Source organism: Macaca fascicularis, chromosome 5 (assembly GCF_037993035.2).
Source record: "Macaca fascicularis isolate 582-1 chromosome 5, T2T-MFA8v1.1".
Classification (NCBI taxonomy): Eukaryota; Metazoa; Chordata; class Mammalia; order Primates; family Cercopithecidae; genus Macaca; species Macaca fascicularis.
Window position 1 is genome coordinate 99,933,787 of NC_088379.1, and position 18,535 is coordinate 99,952,321.

The window sequence follows — 18,535 nt, forward strand, 5'->3', positions numbered from 1 at the left end:
AAATCAAGAAGTAGAGTCAGGGATGGGAAAGTTGGACTAAAATTCACAATGATGACCAGAGAAACTAACAAGGAAGTTCCAAAATTTGTTATCTAGGTTGAGGTATCGGATGCATGAATTAAATGGGACCCAATTACAAATTCTGCCAAAGACCTTTATCTTCACTCGGAACATTTGTATTAAACTGACCACTCAGCAATAGCTTTTTTTCTATGATGTATTTAAAGAAATTAGGTTTCTTTAACTATTTGGTTGTAAAAGAAGGAGTAATCTGGTTCTCCATGGATTAAAATTATAAGTCCAAGACCAATCTGTGAAAGCTATAAGGAGACAGATCTCAACTTTGTATAAGGAACAGTCTTTCAAAATTAGTCTCCCTTCTATTTTCTGTTCTCCCTTTCCAGAATTTTATTTGAAAGTTGGACCTCCTAAACTGAGCCTCAAGTTTCCTTTCTTTCTTTTATTTTTCATTTATTTGTCCTATTTTTGTACTTTCTGGAAAAAATCTTTACTTTTTGTCATTTTATTGACGTGTTTGTATCATATTTTTAATTTTCAAGAACTGTTTGTCTCTGAACATTTCTTTTGACAGCACCCTGTTGTTAAAAGAAAAACTTCAACCGAATTAAATTTAAAGGAGTTTAACTAAGCTACGAACGATTTGCAAATTGGGAAGTCCCCAGAATCACAGCACATTCACAGAGGCTCCAGGGGATGCCTCATGATCAGAACAAATAGACAAAAAATAAATAAATAAAGTGACATACAAAAATTGGAAGTGAGGTACAGAAACAACTAGATTGGTTACAGCCCACAGTTTGCCTTATTTGAACACAGTCTGAACACTCAGCAGTATATGAGTGGTTGAAGTGTGGCTGCTGGGATTGGCCAAGACTCAGCTCTTCTTATAGGTGCATATTCCTAAGTTAGGTTTTAATCTTGTCTACCTATTAAGTTAGGTTACAGTTCATCTACAAGGACTCAAATATAGTCATACAAAGGCCATATTTAGTTTGCTATTACAGTGTTCTTGTATAGAATATCTTCTCTTATTTCTCAGGATTTTAAAAAATGTTTGAAGTGGTTTTTTTTCTTGCTAAATCATCTTGGTTTCCTCAGAGTTGCTTTTTTTCTGCTTCTTTGTTTAGGTATGTGTTCTGTTAGATTTTTCTCAAATATCTATTGATTTTTGATTGCCATTTATGTTTTAAAAAGCAAAGAAATAAAAACTACCTGTAAGCTCATCGTGCATGGGAGGGGCTTGCCAACAGATTGGGCTGGGCTGTTTCATTAAGAAACTCTCATTCGTTCATTACCTTGGGCTGATCAGCTTCCCCAGAGAGAATTTCTCCAATTTCTGCTTGAGGAGTATTAGCCTGGATTGTAGAGCAGAAGAAAGGTGCTATGGATCTCACCATTTAGTTTCTAGACTTCCATTGAATCCCACCTTTATTATAAAATTGTGTCCTCAGACATGTCTGTTGTCCCAGAAGCCTCTGGTCTATCCTCCCCTGAGAGTAACCTCCATGCTTATTCTAGGGAGGAGAAGGGATATGGTGGTCACAGTGCTTCTTCACATTGATAGAGGCAGGAGGCAGAGAAATTCTAGGTAGACAACAGCAGGTCCCCAGGGAAACCCCACCTTCAAGCCAAAAAGCCTGAAACCTATGACCCAGCATGAGAGAATCTATTCCTGTTTGCCTGCTGTCTCCTGATGGGTTCTTTCTGAATAATGCTTTTTTACCAATTGAATGTTGCCTTTTCCAAAACTACCTACAGCCCACCCCGTCCCACAATCCTCTGCCTATAAATACCCCAGACTCAGTTGGTAGAGGAAAGAGAAGGGGCTCAGCTGGAGAGAGTTGACTTGACTTCAGAGAGATGGCTGGACTTCGGAGGAGAAAGGACTTGACTTCAGGGGAAGACTACCTGCCTACTCTGTCCTCTCTCCAGCTCCCCTCTCTGCTGAGAGCCATTTCCTTCACTTAATAAAATTTTCCGCCTTCAACATCCTTCAAGTGTCTGGACGACGTTGTTCTTGGACGCTGGACAACAGCTCAGGACCCACCAAGTACAGGGACCCAAAAAAGGCTGTCACACTGGCCCTTTGCCCTTGCTGGTGGAAGGCAGCTACCCCATGTGACGAGGCAAGAGGCCCACTGAGCTGATACCACTCTGCTGTCCATGGATGGCAGGGCTAAGAGAGCATTGTAACATGCATTCTGGAGCTTCAGGGGTCGCAGGCACCCCAACCTGGGTGCCACTGCACGGCCCGTGCAGAGCTTGCTCCTGCCAGTGCCCAAAGTGCTCAGCTGGATCCCATGCTTGCTCGCTCACATGCTCCCTCCCACAAGGGATTGAGTGCAGTGGGTGAAGTAAATGGGGCACCCCAGCACAAGTCCGACAAAGAGGTCAAGAAAAACTCTCCATCAACATTTTTCCACTCAGTCCTCTGTCAGCGCAACTTTTAGAGTTATCTGCTACTACAAATTCATGAGCCTTTTTCTGTATCTCTGTGATTTAGCTTGCCTTCTCCTCCTCAAGGTTTACGTTTGAACTTTGGGCCTACTAAGTCACCCTACCATTCTTTGGCCTGCTTTTTAGCTTCCAGAATTGTGTGCTATCATATCTACATTCAAGCTTTATTTCTTTGTCCTTATGGACTTCGGCCCTTTTTAGAAGTACTTCAATGTTATTAAAGGAGAGAAAAAGCGTTTTAAAGAGAGAAAATGTAAACTCGTGTGTGCAATTTACCAAGTTTGTCCAGGAGAACATTTTAATACAAGTATCCAATGATGGAATGTGTTGACTGGAGATTTTCTAGGTTCTAGCAGAGAGAGTGTCATAGCAGGTTTCAAGCACCAGAGAGCACTGCTAAATTGGACAGCAGATGAGACCAAATAACATTTGTAATAGAAACTGCTCCTTAGTAGTACCTGTTCTTTCCTTTCTTCTTAGAGTAATAAAACTCTGGATTTTTAGCTATGTAAATGATTATCCACAATTAAATCAGCATCTCTCAATTTTCCTTGAAGTGATATGTGACCATTGGGCTTACCAAGTGACATATGCAACTTTCTAGTCATGCTGTTTAAAGGGAGGTGTCCCCTCCCTCCTTCATACTTTCTCTGAGCTACAATGTGGAAGGAGCATGAGCTATCTCACACTGTGTAAATAAGACACCAAGGGGTGGCAGATCAACAGGAAACCTAATCTTTGACAACTATATGGAGCAAAATCATGATACCCACTTGGGGTTTTGTGTAAATGAAATTTCTATCCTTTTTAAGACAATTTGACATTGTGTCTTTGTCTATTAAAACATCTGAAACTACATTCTAAGCATCATGAACTTTAAGATTCCTTTCCACGCTGAAAATCTATGGAAATATTAAGAAAATACAGAAATTCCATTTTCAGTAACAATGAAAAGTTCAAGTAGAATAGGGAATGAGGCACTCAGTGAACTTACATCTCAAAGCTAACAGGCAAAATTTGTTACATGTAATATCTGCACCTTTCTATCCATCTTGGTCTAATTAATTCGTGGATAAAAGTAATGTTCACCTATTATATATTCACCATCTTAAAATCCCACGTGCAAATTCTGATATCAGAAGAAACCTGTGGATATTAATGGTAAAGTATCGTGATAATAAGAAATAAGATACGCTATCTCACCAGAGAAGAGGTCTCTGCTAAGAAAAAGAATGGTTATAAGGGCAATGACTTTTAAGGAGCTCGTACTTCCAAAGGCTGTGGCAGTTCATGGTTAATAGGCCTGTCATCCTAGTCGTGTTGTTTTGGCATTGTCTAGTGCAAATAGCTTGAGCTTGGTATTAAACTGACCTGGGTTTGAAACTCAGTTCTACTTGCTAGGGTCGTGAAACTGGAAAAATAATCTAAACTCTTTGCACTTCATCTATCTCAGTGACAAAATAGAAAAAAAAAAAAGTCTCATGTTTATTTCAGCTCGTCTTCTCATCTGATAAAGCTTTATACTGGTTTACCTTTATATTCTCTTTCTGTAAGGTTTGTGTTTTCACCTCTAATAGGAAATTTGCTCTATCACACAGCATTTAATTAGTTTGTCTGAACTGCTGCTTCTCAATTTAAAGCTACATGAGCTTCGAAAACCTTGATTTTTTTTTTTCATTTCCCTGAGGAAAAACAAAAGGTTCTGAAAGCATATTTTTCCTACATTTATTATTTGTGCTACTTACTTGATTTGATTTCAGGCCAGTCAGCTTGTTCTATTCTGTGGTCTTCATACTGTATGTCCAAATAAGCAAATATGTAACGAATAATTTCTGCTCTCCCCCTCATATTAAAATAAGTGAGTTTGTAGTTTGGCATGGTGCAATTCTGGAAAAAGAAAAAGGGAGGGATTATTTTTAGAGCCCTCTAGAGATGTCTCAATACTTTTCTTCAGAATTTTTTGGAAAACTTTATAGCATCTCTTGAGATAACTGGAGACATTAGAGGATATTTCAAAACCAAAATTATAAATCACTATCTAATTACATATGGGGAAACTCGGTTGAAATCAGATCATGAATCTCTCTCTCTCTCGGCACTAGTTAGAACATTACAGTGAAATAACCAAATTCAAACTTTATTTATAAAAATATTCAGATTAAGTGGGTAGCTACACACCAACCTTCAGAGCATGGAGCAAAAAAAACTTCCCACTTTAAGATGATTCTGCCCTGCTTTTAGTCACTGGTAATGCGTAATATTTGATATTTTGCCTGTTTTGTTTGCTCTTGTGACACAGCTCAGAGTTTATGAGGACATCTGGGAAAGGACAGCCAAGGGCTGGGCACACGCAAGAGGAATGTGAGTGCCATGCCAACCTGTCTTTGCCTCTCTTTCCTCACCTGTGGCTTTCCCTCTAGGCATCCAAGGCCTAGGGAAACACTGCTCTCTGGTTCCCTCTGACTGCATCCATGCTACTGGGTTTTACTGGGTTACTTGCACCACAAAACACACCCCATCTCAAGACCTCTGCTGACAATCTTCCTTCATTCCCTCTGTAGAGGAAGAAAGCCAACTATTCTTACATTTCAAAATGTTTGCTAATACCAGCTAATTCAGTCATTATAATCTTATGGGTTTTCAGTGATTTGTATCTTCATTTTCATTGTTTATAAATGGTTAGTGACTTTAAGCACTTGTAGTGGAATATATTTTAATTTTGTAAGATCAAACAACTGAGAGAGAAATGTTTTCATTTGAAATTCAATTCTTTGAATTTGGCCTTTGGCCAGTTAAAATCTCCCTGAATTTCAAAGACCACTTTTGATAAACGGTGATATTAACATGGATTTGTAAATTAATGAGGTAATGCATATAAGGTACATAGCACAATGGCAAACTTAATCATTAGCATTAGTAATGACTTTGATCTCATTCTGTATTCAAGAATAAACACTATGAATACAGCACACTAAAGATAATAATTATGGTAACTAAATGAATGAAAGCATATAAAGATGATTATTTATTTAAAGTGGTGCGTTTAAATAGTTTATTCCCTACTAAGAAAGTTTTTAAAGAACATTAATGGACTACTAATTAGATAAAAAGGAAAGTTGGGCTCAAGTCTCAAAACAAGGTTTCATCAAAAATCACATCACAGACCAGGCGCAGCAGCTCATGTCTGTAATCCCAGCACTTTGGGAGGCTGAGGCAGGAGGATCACCCGAAGCCAGGAGTTCGAGACAAACCTGGCCAACATGGTGAAACCCCGTCTCTACTAAAAGTACAAAAATTGGCCAGGTGTGGTGTTGCGTGCCTGTAAGCCCAGCTACTCAGGAGGCTGGGGCAGGAGAATCGCTTGAACCCCAGAGACAGAGGTTGCAGTGAGCCAAGGTCACGCTACTGCCCTCCAGGCTGGGCAGCAGAGTGAGACTCCATCTCCAAAAATAAAAATAAATCACATCATATAAAAGGTTAAACGCAAATCATAAAAATCCAGGTTGCCAAGTCCTGACTTTAAGTTTATATATTCCTGGAGTCTAGTGGGAAGAGGATGACCTGGAAATAACTGTTTCATTGCATATCTAGAAGCTGCCAGGTTCAGGAAGCGACGGTGATGGTAATTCCTAGCAAAACCATTTTTTCTGGCCCTGGTTTTTGTGTCAGATGTTGTGGAGTGAAGCTAGTGCTCCTTGCTAAAATGAGAGAGGTACTACTGCCAATCATTCCTGCCCAGTTTGCATCAGCCAGTCTAGTCTACACCCAACTGAGGTGTATCACTCACCACATGTATAGATATGTGGGGAAGTCCTTGAAAGAGACAAGAATTGAGTAAACTAATAAGAATTCCATGATCTATAGCCACAAATTTCTTTGGGGGAAAAATATACATATAAAGGAGTTCGAATTTGGGATACTGAATGAAATGCCCATCAGAACAATGGAACTGTTTTCCAGGTTACTTAGAAATGTTGAGCTTAGAAATAAATAATGGAAAAGGTCTAAGAGCACCAAAATAGTTAATAAAAAATGTAATAATTAAGAGATTATTCTTATCCAGGAAAAGCATAATTGTTATAATTCCTGGACCTATTTGTTTTAAATATCAAAACAATTTTTAAAGGCCTACAGAGTGGAAAAAGTGTGGTTATTAGTTGCAGTTTCTATTTAGTGTTTTGTTTCATTTTGTTTGGTTTTGTTGCGGCACAGTCTCACTCAGTCCCCCAGCCTGGAGTGCAGTGGCTCAATCTTGGCTCACTGAAACCTCTGCCTCCTGGATTCAAGCAATTCTCCAGCCTCAGCCTCCTGAGTAGCTGGGATTACAGGCATACACCATCACGCCTGGCTAATTTTTCTATTTCTAGTACAGACGGGGTTTCACTTATGTTGGCCAGACTGGTCTCAGGTTCGTCTCCCAACCTCAGGTGATGCACCCCCCTTGGCCTCCCAAAGTGCTGGGATTACAGGCGTGAGCCACTGTGCCCAGCCTGCAGCTTCTATTTGAAAAGCATTCTATATAAATTTTTTTATTGGTTTTGTTGGCATAGTCAATGTTTCCACAGCATGAAGAAATTATATTTTCTCCTACAACATTAAAAGTTATCAGCATTACACAGGGTGCCATGGCTCACGCCTGTAATCCCAGCACTTTGGGAGGCCAAGGTGGGCAGATCACAAGGTCAGGAGTTTGAGACTAGCTTGACCAAAATGGTAAAACCCCATCTCTACTAAAAATACAGAAATGAGCTGGGGTTGGTGGCAGGCACCTGTAATCCCAGCTACTCAGGAGGCTGAGGCAGGAGAATCACTGAAATCCGGGAGGCAGAGGTTGTAGTGAGCCGAGATCGTGCCATTGCACTCCAGCCTAGGGGACAGGGCAAGACTCCGTCTCAAAAAAAGAAAAAAAAGTTAACAGCATTAAACGTTAAACATACAACCTTTTCTCATTCAATCAACTACCACATAGATATCAGTGTCCACCTGATGAATTCTGCATGAAAACAAAGTGATTGTTTTTTATTGTTGTTAATTTTCAAAATCATGCTGTTTTATATTGTATATGACTCAAGTAAAGAAGACATTTAAAAATTCTCAGCATAGGTTGGCAGTTATCTATATTTCTCTGCAAAAATATCTTGAAGTCTAAGATTTGGCAGAGGCCCAATAGCAGCTAACAAATGCTTATCTTGCCTTTTAAAATATTCTTTCAACAGTTGTAACTCATTAATGAAGCTGTACTTTTTATATGACATTTCTGTAGTTATTTGCATGATTATATTTTCTGTTTGTCTCAGGAATACAAGATGTTATATCAGAACATCCATCTGTATAATAAACTACATTAAAAGAGAAAAACCAGGCCGGGTGCAGTGGCTCACGTCTGTAATCCCAGCACTTTGGGAGGCCGAGACAGGCAGATCACTTGAGGTCAGGAGGTTGAGACCAGCCTGGCCAACATGGTGAAACCCTGTCTCTACAAAAAATGTATACAAATTAGCTGGGTGTGGTGGCATGAGCCTGTAATTCCAGCTACGCAGGTGGCTCAGGCACAAGAATTGCTTGAACCTGGGAGGCAGAGGTTGCAGTGAGCCAAGATCGTGCCACTTTACTCCAGCCTGGGTGACAGAGTGAGACTCTCTCTCTCAAAAAAAAAGAAAGAGAATTATCATAAAACACACTATCATCTCAATAGATACTAAATGCTTTTAAAAAGCATTTGTAACATTATCACTCATTTGTGATCAAAACTCAGCAAAATGAAAAAAACAACAAAATAAAATACCTGTTAGCAAACTAGTAATAGAATACTTCCTTAACCGTATAAAGAGTCTCTACTGAAAACTTACAGCAAACATACATAATGGTGAAGCAATAAAAGCATTTTCTTTAATGTCAGGAATAACAAGAATCCCACTATAACATCTACTATTCAGCATAATGCTGGACAGCCTAGCTAATTCAATAATGTAAGACAATAATAAATAACATTTGTAAGTAGTAGGAAGGGAGCAACACAGCTATCCATTTGCAATCAAAATGATTGTCTATATTTAAAATTCAAGAGATTCTACAGATAAACTGGATCCTAGATTTCAAATGGAAATGCTAAGGACCAAAATAGCCAGGACAAACAAAAAAAGAGAACAGAAGAGGAAGACCTGATGTACCAGAGAGCAAGACTTAGATAAAAGCCTTGTAATGCAATATTTGTTCAGAGGTGCATTGTCTTAAAACAGAACCTCACATATAGGACAGACATGACATAGAGTGAGGACATAAAGAAACTAGACTAAAATGGTTCTGAGACAATAGAGGGAAAATAAGCATAATTAGACCCCGACTTTCTATCGTACACAGAAATAACATCTAGGTTATCTTCCATGATTTGACTAGCATAGCAAAACTCCAATATCATTCTGGTCCCGTGTTTCCTGTTAGCTTCATTTCTGAACCCTTCCACTGTCATTGTATTAAGAATCTCATGTAGAGAAAACTGCATGTTTCCTGAAATGATACAGAAGCATGAAGTTTAAAAGCTGATAGTGTTTGAAGATCTTTACATCTAAAGATCTTTGCATCTAAAATTAACCACTGACTTCCTTACACCCCAAAGTATATTGTGTAAAGTTACTAATTCAACAGATAGATAAAAAGCTCATTTAGAATTCTGTTTGAAAAAAAACCTATACGGTTTCTCAAAGAACACATACATAAATGACTAATAAATACCCTGGATAGAAATTTACATATATAAACTCATATGAACATAGCTATCCCGTGCAGAAGATTTAACTTTTAATATTAATATATGCATTAGGAAATAAGCTATTTTACATGGGAAATAACAGTGTTTTCTAAAGTACTATCTTGGGTACTTCCTTTCTTTCCCTTTCTTTCCTGTAGCTTTTTTTAACTTTATATAATGCTTGATGTGGTTTGGTTATATCCCCACCAGAATCTCATCTTGAATTGTAGCTCCCATAATTCCCACGTGTCATGGGAGGGACCTGGTGGGAGATAATTGAATCATGGAGGCGGTTTCCCCCCATACTGACTTCATGGTAGTAAGTCAGTCTCACGAGATCTGATGATTTTATAAGAGATTTCCCCTTTAACTTGGCTCTGGTTCCTTCTTGCCTGCTGCCATGTAAGACATCCCTTCCTCTTCCGCCATGATGGTGAGGCCTCCCCAGCCATGTGGAACTGTAGTGCAGTGGCGCAATCTAGGCTCACTGAAATCTCCGCCTCCAGAGTTCAAGCGATTATCCTGCCTCAGCCTCTCAAGTAGCTAGGATTATAGGTGTGTGCCACTACATACAGCTAATTCTTGTATTTTATTTTTTAGTGGAGATGGTATTTTACCATGTTGGCCAGGATGGTCTTGATCATCTGACCTCGTGATCTGCCTGCCTGGACCTCCCAAAGTGCTGGGATTACAGGCGTGAGCCACTGTGCCCGGTCTAAACCTTTTCTTTCTTTCTTTTCTTTTTTGTTGTTTTTTGTTTTTGTTTTTTTGAGATGGAGTCTCGCCCTGTCGCCCAGGCTGGAGTGCAGTGGCTTGATCTCGACTCACTGCAAGCTCTGCCTCCTGGGTTCACGCCATTCTCCTTCCTCAGCCTCCCCAGCAGCTGGGACTACAGGCACCCGCCACCATGCTCCCCTAACTTTTTGTATTTTTAGTAGAAACGGGGTTTCACCGTGTTAGCCAGGATGGTCTCGATCTCCTGACCTCGTGATTCTCACGCCTCGGCCTCGTAAAGTGCTGGGTTTACAGGTGTGAGCCACAGCGCCGGGTCCTTTTTTTTTTTTTTTTTTTTTTTTGAGACAAAAGTTTTGCTTTTGTTGCCCAGGCTGGAGTGCAATGGCGCGATCTCGGCTCACTGCAGCCTCCGCCTCCTGGGTTCAAGCAATTCTCCTGCTTCAGCCACCGGAGTAGCTGGGATTACAGATACCCACCACCGCGCCCAGCTAATCTCTCTCTCTCTCTCTCTCTCTCTCTCTCTCTCTCTCTCTCTCTCTCTCTCTCTCTCTTTCTTTCTTTCCGACAGAGTCTTGCTCTGTGGCGCAGGCTAGAGGGCAGTGGCGCGATCTCGGCTCACTGCACCCTTCCCCTCCCGGGTTCAAGCGGTTCTCATGCCTCAGCCTCCAGAGTAGCTGGGATTACAAACCCCCACCACTACACCGGGCTAATTTCTGTGTTTTTAGTAGAGACGTCGTTTCGCCATGTTGGCCAGGACCTCCCGACTTCAGGTGATCCGCCAGCCTTGGCCTCTCAAAATGTTGGGATTACAGGCGTTAGCCACCGCGCCCGGCCAAACCTTTTTTTCTTTATCAATTACCCAGTCTCAGGTATGTCTTTATCAGCAGCGTGAAAACTAACTAATACAATGCTGATTTATTTCATCTGATTAATTCATTCCCAGAGGCAATTTTCACATAATCATTGAAAAAATTACAAACTTTTATAATAAAACAAGTTAACAATATACTATTCTGTATAGTACTGTAAAAGCACAGTAAAAAATAGTCTCAAAAATTCTAGTTTCTGTGCCAGAAAGGTGACAACAATCCAATTTCAACTCTCTGACAACACAGGCTAATTAATACCCAATGCCTATACTAAACATCTTAATAAAGACTTCAGCCAAAATATTTTTAGTTCAAAAAAGAGAACTTTTGGAATAATTTTGTTGGTTAGAAAACTTGCAAATAAGGAATTAAGTATTAGCCATTTAAAATTCAATACAAAATGTTAGCCAGCTTAAGCTCTTACTCTTAAATAAGAAACATCAATAATTCAAATATATTTGGGCAGTCCAGACAGTTTTTTACATGCTTACTAATTGTGCAATAATCTGAGTTTGAGGTATAAAAACAAAGATTACTTGTGAACTTGCTATAGCTCTTCTTTGAGTGTAAGATGTAGATCTTAACTTGCCCAGTAATAAACTTATACAAAATGTAATGGCCTAGAGCATGTTTACACTCCTATTTTATAGATCCTGGTGTTCTGAAATGTAAAAATTGGATTCAGATGGCAATCATGTGAGATACTGTTGTCCACATGGGAACTTCTTGCATATACTGACATTAAATAATGGCTTTTTATTACCCCTAACATTTGTGGTAAAGAATGTTGATTTCCCTCATTTCACAGTGTCCCTGGGCATTTCAAGTTCAGTTCTGGAAAAGTTGCCAGGTTGGAGTTAAATTATAGGACAATAGAGAAATAGAAGAATTATTGTTGACTGAGTAAGATATTGATTTCCATCAAGCACTGGATGTTTAACTTTGAATTAGCAAGCTGAAAGCTCTATTTTTTTTTTTTTTTATCAACTATCAACTAAATATCATTTTAAGTGACTGTTTCACATTAAAGCCAAAGCAAGAGGAATCACTGAAATAGCCTTTGGGAGCTGTGAGTTGAAATTCCTGGCCTGGGGTAAATCTCTTCAACTATCTCTGAAGCCACATGATGATAGGATGCAATTCTTATCAAAACATAGATGCTTCAACAAAATGTGCCTTAAAATAATAGAAAATATTACCAGTAAAATTCTTAAACTTTAAAAAAAAGGAAAGAAAGTGAAGAACCATGAGATAAAATTCTCTGTTCCATCAGTCCAAGTGATTGAAGAATCACTTGGGAAAATTCTGGAAGTAGTCACAAACCCTGATTAAGACAGAATTTTTCCTCTAGCATTGATTATATTTTCTATGTTAAAATCCACTTGAAGAGGTCTTTTAAAATCTCCTGTACCTACGTTTCTCTTAAAAATGACTATTTGATTTTCACATATTCACATATATAGAGAGGCTCCGGGTAAGACAAGGTCTGAGTGAGCACAATCATGAAAATAGCTCACAAGAGAGTTACTCAGTCACAAACAGGATATGAGAATAATAAAAACCCTAATATAAAGAGTAAAGCATATCTCATTTCTTATCTATGTGGAGTTCAATAACATTACTTACCTGTGTTGTGTCTCTCAGGAGTCTGTCGTGTCCTGTATCCCTGGGTATGTGACTGCACCTTGGGTTTATATGATGAGTAAGTGATAATCACAAACCAATGAGAGGACAGGCAACTTCCTTCCACCTAACGCTCTTCCTTCTTTTCTTAGATAAAACACGCATGCCAGGCAGTTCAAGCCTGCAAAGACTGCTGGTTATACAGGATATCTGGGTATAACTAACCCAACACATTTGCATACAAGGTAAAGTCAAAAGTTATAGCTGCATATGTATGCCCACTGTTACATGTTCACTTATTTTTAGTCTTACACCATAGGCTCCTGGAGAATAAGAAAACCTGAATGCAATGAAGTCATCTTTGCAGATGTGCACGTGACTTGCTTCCCTATTTTAGAAACAGTCTCTCCTGTACCTGCTGTATGTTCCTTCAAGGCAGTGTCTAACAATGTCGTGTATTTCATTTGTTTGCTTTTGGTTTCTCCCAGTGGATTGTAAGCTCTGTAAAGGCAGGGACTTCACTGTCTTTTTCACTATTGTCTCCTCAGTTCTAAGAGGAGTGCCAGGCACATCATGACCACTAATATACATCTGATGATAGACTGACCCTAATTTATAGTTCACATTTTTGCAAGGACTGTGATTTTGCATTACTGCTGGTTTATTTCATTTACTCTCATTTCTCAGAAAAGCCGAAGTGTTTAAAGTAAACCTAGTGTAGAAGTTTCCAATTCATCTTGTTTGTGATCCTTTTACAATTTAGTAACAAATGCCTAGACATTTTAGAAATTTATTTTTTCACTTCTTAGTGCAGGAATTATTTTCATCTATAATATTAGGATAGCTCAGTGAAAAGATCCAACAAAATGCCTACCTGGGCCTTACTGAGCCTGAGGATTGTCCATGAAACATTTCAATGACTGACTGGCTTTCAAATTCCGGAAAATTCTCCACAGGCAACAATAGCAACCTATCAATCATGTAATATTTCTTATTTCGAAAGTGCTTTTAATTTTGCAAAATATGTTTACATCCACTTAGTATAAACATCAGAAATGAAAGTAAATATAAATACTAGTCTGTAAAAAGTTAGAGAAGACACAGTGTAGCCCTTTACTCACCAAAAAACAATACATGTGTGTCAAAATCAAGTGCAAATGGGATGGGAGTGGGAGTTATACAAAATTACACAATGCATTTATTATCTTTGACAACTTTAACTTACATTTTTAAAAAAAATCATTTTATCTTCACCTCAATGATTTTTAATGTCTATTTTTATAAATGAGGAAACAGACATAGGGAAATTAGGTAAATTGCCTGCAAATTTTTGATGGGACAAGCTAGGATTAAAACCTAGGCCTTCTGATGACACATTTAATATTTTTCCTTACATAATGCTGCCTATATATAATACAAGGCTGCTTCAGTTAAAAAAAGTATACAAAAAATAGCACTTTTCTCATTTTGTATTACAATTTTCTCTTTTACGACCAGTTGTTTTGGCTGGAGGAAAGCAGAGCAACACATCATGGGTTGGGGAAGGAGCAGCCACTTGATCCTTGGTCACCAATCAACAGAGGCTGCTCTAGAGGCATCCATTGTCCTTGTGTGCATGGCCTCCACTCCAGGAGCTCTCTGCAGCCCCTGTAGCATTCTCATTTTGCTACCTTCTTGCCCCAGTGTGGCAGTTTAATCACAACGCTGCCTGAGATTCCACCTGCCAAGTACCCAACAGAGCCACTTCTTCTCTGTGGTCTTGCCACCACCCTGGAGGCACAAGGGGGTCCCAGGGCTCCTCTATTCTTGGGAAGCACGGCTTTCCCATCCTCTCGTGTCTTCTCCCAGCCCAGGTGGGGATGCCCTAACTCTCCTAGTCTTCTACCAGCTGTGGGACTTTGGGCAGGTAACTTCATCTCTCTGTGCCTAAGCTCCTTCACCTTTAGATGGAGATTCATTCTACAATAAATATTTATTTGTTCCTAACCTTTGCCAGGTATTGTTCTGAATGCTAGAGATATAGCAGTAAATGAGGCCGGGTGTGGTGGCTCACTCCTGTAATCCCAGCACTTTGGGAGGCCGAGGCGGGTGGATCACGAGGTCAGTAGATGGAGACCATCCTGGCCAACATGGAGAAACCCCGTCTCTACTAAAAATACAAAAATTAGCTGGGTGTGGTGGCACACGCCTGGAATCCCAGCTACGTGGGAGGCTGAGGCAGGAGAATCGCTTGAACCCAGGAGGTGGAGGTTGCAGTGAGCCGAGATCGCGCCACTGCACTCCAGCCTGGCGACAGAACAAGACTCTGTCTCAAAAATAAATAAATATGTAAATAGAGATACACCAGTAAATAAAATCAGACAAAAACAAATCTTCATGGAGCATTCTAACATTAGTAATAACTCCCTCATAGGCTTTTAGAGAATTAAATGAGTACACAGATACGTGCTTCAAAGTGTGTCTAATCCATAGTTAGAGATCCATGAGTGAGATCAATTGTTAATGTTATTCGCAGTTCACCTGAGGGGAAGATCATTTCCCTTCAACAATCTATGCTCAGGAATTCCTTCCTTTTCTGTGGTTAGGTTTTGGACACTAACAGCAGGAAGGGAAGTAGCTGTCAGGCAACTTTTATTTTTCACCCTGCTTCATCTTCTCCTGAGGAGATGAGCACGGAGCCAAGTGTCTACTGGAATAGGGAGGAGGAAAAGGGCAAGGGCAAAGTGCAAACCCCTCACAGATTGTTACCTCTCAGTTCCCTGCTCTCCAGGGCAGTGGCTTCATGCCACACACCCTTCAGGATCATGTTGTGCATCCAGACTGGACTGCATGAGAAATACCCGTGAATAAATGTGGCAAGTTGTATGATCATGTCCACACAGTTATTGGAAGGTCTATTATAATTGTATGACTATGTCTTCATTTTCTCTGGGGCTTTCAAGTTGGAAAACTTTTAATCCTGTGGTATTGAATTAGCAAATTCCTAACTGCTGTTAGAAATCCAACATGAAATCATAGTCCATTTCTGTCCTTGTTTTCTTTATTTGCCCACCTGTGTAGTAATGTGACTGTACAAGATAGTGATTAAAGAGTTTCATCCTGGAATCATGACCACTTAGAGGAATCTCAGTTCCATTATTTGCAAGCTCTGGGACTTTAGGCAGCTCCCTTAGTTTCCTTATCTGTAAAATGGTGATGATAAAAGTCATTCTACTCAGAGTTGAAAGGATTCAATGAGTTTGTGCATTTAAGTCACTTAGTGCCTTGCTTAGCAAGCAGTTGCTCGATAAGTAATGGAAAAATACATACCATTTTTTAAAAGTGGCCCACATATTTGTTCCTCTTTATTTATTTTGGTAAAAGAGAAGTGTTCAAACAAACCTATTTCTCCTTTTCTAGCTAGTCTGTCAATGGGGAAGGGAGGAAGTGTCCAGGAGAAGCATACAAAACTTCCTTTGCTCAGCTTCTAGTGGTTTGGTTTACTTTTGTATATTTTGTTTAATAAAACAGTTTTTCTTTTTATAGTTAGTTATTTGAAAAACTAAAAACATGTTAAACTGACTTATTTAAACCTGGGTTTGAAAAGACAGGAAATAAAGAATATGTTTTTCTGCTTCTAACCTCCTTGAGTAATCGAAACATGCCTGCAAATATTTTAGTGTATATGTTTTCCCAGATTTCAATAATGATAATGCTATTTTTCTTGTCTGCCTCTTCAGATACTGTGAAGAATGATATGGTAATTATATCCAAGATTATGAGCAAATCTTTCACTACCTAGCCTTTTGGCTAAAAGAGGATTCCCATATGTAGGCAAATAATAGTAATATAAATAGCTAAAATTCATTAAGTATTTCCTGTGGGCCAGGCCTTGAACCAAGCACTTGCCTACATTGCATTGAATGCCTACAAAACAACATCACGAATGGTGCATGCACCCTTGAGTGCGGTTGCATAACTGACTAGGCCTTGTCATGAAAGCATTTATAGATAGAAAATTCCTCAGACATTTGAATCTCGTTCACAAGAGTTCGTGAAAAAGATTTCTTTTTCAAGATTTTTCCAGAATCAATGAATGTCACCTCTGTATCATTACAACTTGTACTGTAGGAGGAAGGACTGTGCAGTAAGTCCCACCTCTGCCTGTGCCCTGTCCTGTGGGCCCCAAAAGAGTCATATCTCCTCTCTGAACCTCAGTTCTTGGAAAATAAAAGAGAGATCCTGGTGACCTCTGAGTCACTTCCTACTCTATTATTTCGTGACATAATTTTCCCCCTGAAGACGTTTCTCTGTCTTACATGATAATTGAATGAAACTAAGTCCAAAAAGGCACAGAACTTATGGGCTGAGAGTTACAGGTGCACTAGTTATCTTCGTCCCCAAGTCTAGCAAGAAAGGCAAGATTCTCAGATCAAAGGAAGGCCACCCATCTGATAATCCCAGGTCACAGGATGGACTTACTATTTACAGGTACTAAGATAATGCAAACAAAAGTGTAATTTAGAGAGTTTTTTTGTTTTGTTTTGCTTTTTTTTTTTTTTTTTTTTTGGCGAGATTAAAGTGTCCTCCTAGCAGTTATCAAGAAGAGGCAACCAAAATGTACCTATTAAAGGAATTCGTATATTTGGAATTTTCTTATATTTCAAAAACAGATTAATCTGAAGAGGTGTGTTTTCCTCATGAAGTCTAGAAAAAGGAAATTTTGGAGAATAAGAAGGTGTCAGAAAATTTCTAGGACTCCACAGAGGGCTAATAATAGCAAACACGGACATTTGCATGTATCGTGTACCTGGTACTCACTCAAGATTTTAGCGCCAAGGTCTCAAACCTAGCAAGCAGAAGATCCAATATTTGAACCTAGTAGTCAGCCTTCAGAGTCTTCGCGATTAATTACTGCATGAGATTGCCTCCAAAACATAGATTACTAGAGTGAAAGAAAAGAAACAGGTTACAATCATTTGCTGACATTTTCTTGGGATTATCCAACTTTTTTTGGCCTAACTGCACATATCAAGCAAATTTAAGATCTGAATTCTTTCTCCTAAGCAGGCTTTTGTTCACCATTTTATTCTGAAAGTTAGTTTTGCATCATTCTGAGCAAACTATCGCAAAGACAGAAAACCAAACAGCATGTTCTCCCTCATAGGTGGGAATTGAACAATGAGAACACTTGGACACAGGAAGGGGAGCATCACACACTGGGGCCTGTCTTGGGGTGGGGGGAGGGGGGAGGGATAGCATTAGGAGAAATACCTAATGTAAATGACGAGTTAATGGGTGCAGCACACCAACATGGCACATGTATACATATGTAACAAACCTGCACGTTGTGCACACGTACCCTAGAACTTAAACCGTACCCTAGAACTTAAAGTATTAAAAAAAAAATTGGCTTTGCATGCCTTCGTATCAAACACAGACTTTCTGGAAGAATACTTTCAGATTGGCCTGTGATACAAAGAAAGCAAGCTACTTACAAGAAAGAAAATCAAGAAATCTTGGTTTCTGATGACACAGCTCACATTTGCCGCACTGTTCCTAGGGAAAGGAGAATTCTATAGTGAAAGGAGAATTTTAAGAGATGACTGCAGTAATGAAATGAAGCTTCAATCCTTACAACACAAACTTACACAAGAATATAAAAAACATAGAGCTATGTAAGGAAAGGAAACACTGTTTTCATTGGAACCAACGTAACAAGAAATTTTGTTCAGAAAACAATGAACAAAATTATGCTAAAAATATTTTTCTGGCCTCCGAGATACAATTTTACTATGTATACTTTGGCTCTTCATAAAGTGAGCCATTGAGAGAGAAAATAACAGCTGTTTCTAAAACTCTAGGATCCAATCCATGAAAGGCTAGAAATGGTCTATTTTCTAGCAGTATGTACATTTCGTTGGTGTTAAATAACTCATGGGAAGCTACAGGCCTCAATTACAACATATCATCAAAATTTGGAGACAAGATCCAGAATTGCCACTAGGTCTGTGATTTGGAAGAACTTATATAAATGGTAAAATTTGTCCCCTGCGGACATCAACTGTAAGATGATGTGTAAATGTGATTCTGAAAACTTGAA

General features: G+C 39.2%; 1 protein-coding gene across 2 annotated transcripts in view; it reads right to left on the bottom strand.

Moving 5' to 3' along the window:
* Window positions 1-18,011, bottom strand: part of HPGDS (hematopoietic prostaglandin D synthase) — a 46,204-nt gene extending 28,193 nt beyond the window's left edge. Inside the window, exons 1-3 of one of the 2 annotated variants that reach the window (XM_015450656.4) lie at window positions 17,931-18,011; window positions 17,254-17,377; window positions 4,224-4,365 (exon numbers count right to left, since the gene is read on the bottom strand). In XM_015450656.4, the coding sequence (XP_015306142.1) occupies window positions 4,224-4,356 (133 nt within the window). In that variant the 5' untranslated portion in view covers window positions 4,357-4,365; window positions 17,254-17,377; window positions 17,931-18,011. Of the gene's footprint in view, window positions 1-4,223; window positions 4,366-12,456; window positions 12,499-17,253; window positions 17,378-17,930 lie in introns of those variants that run through there. The other variant, XM_015450655.4, reaches the window with a different exon arrangement.
* Window positions 18,012-18,535: the final 524 nt, after the last annotated feature.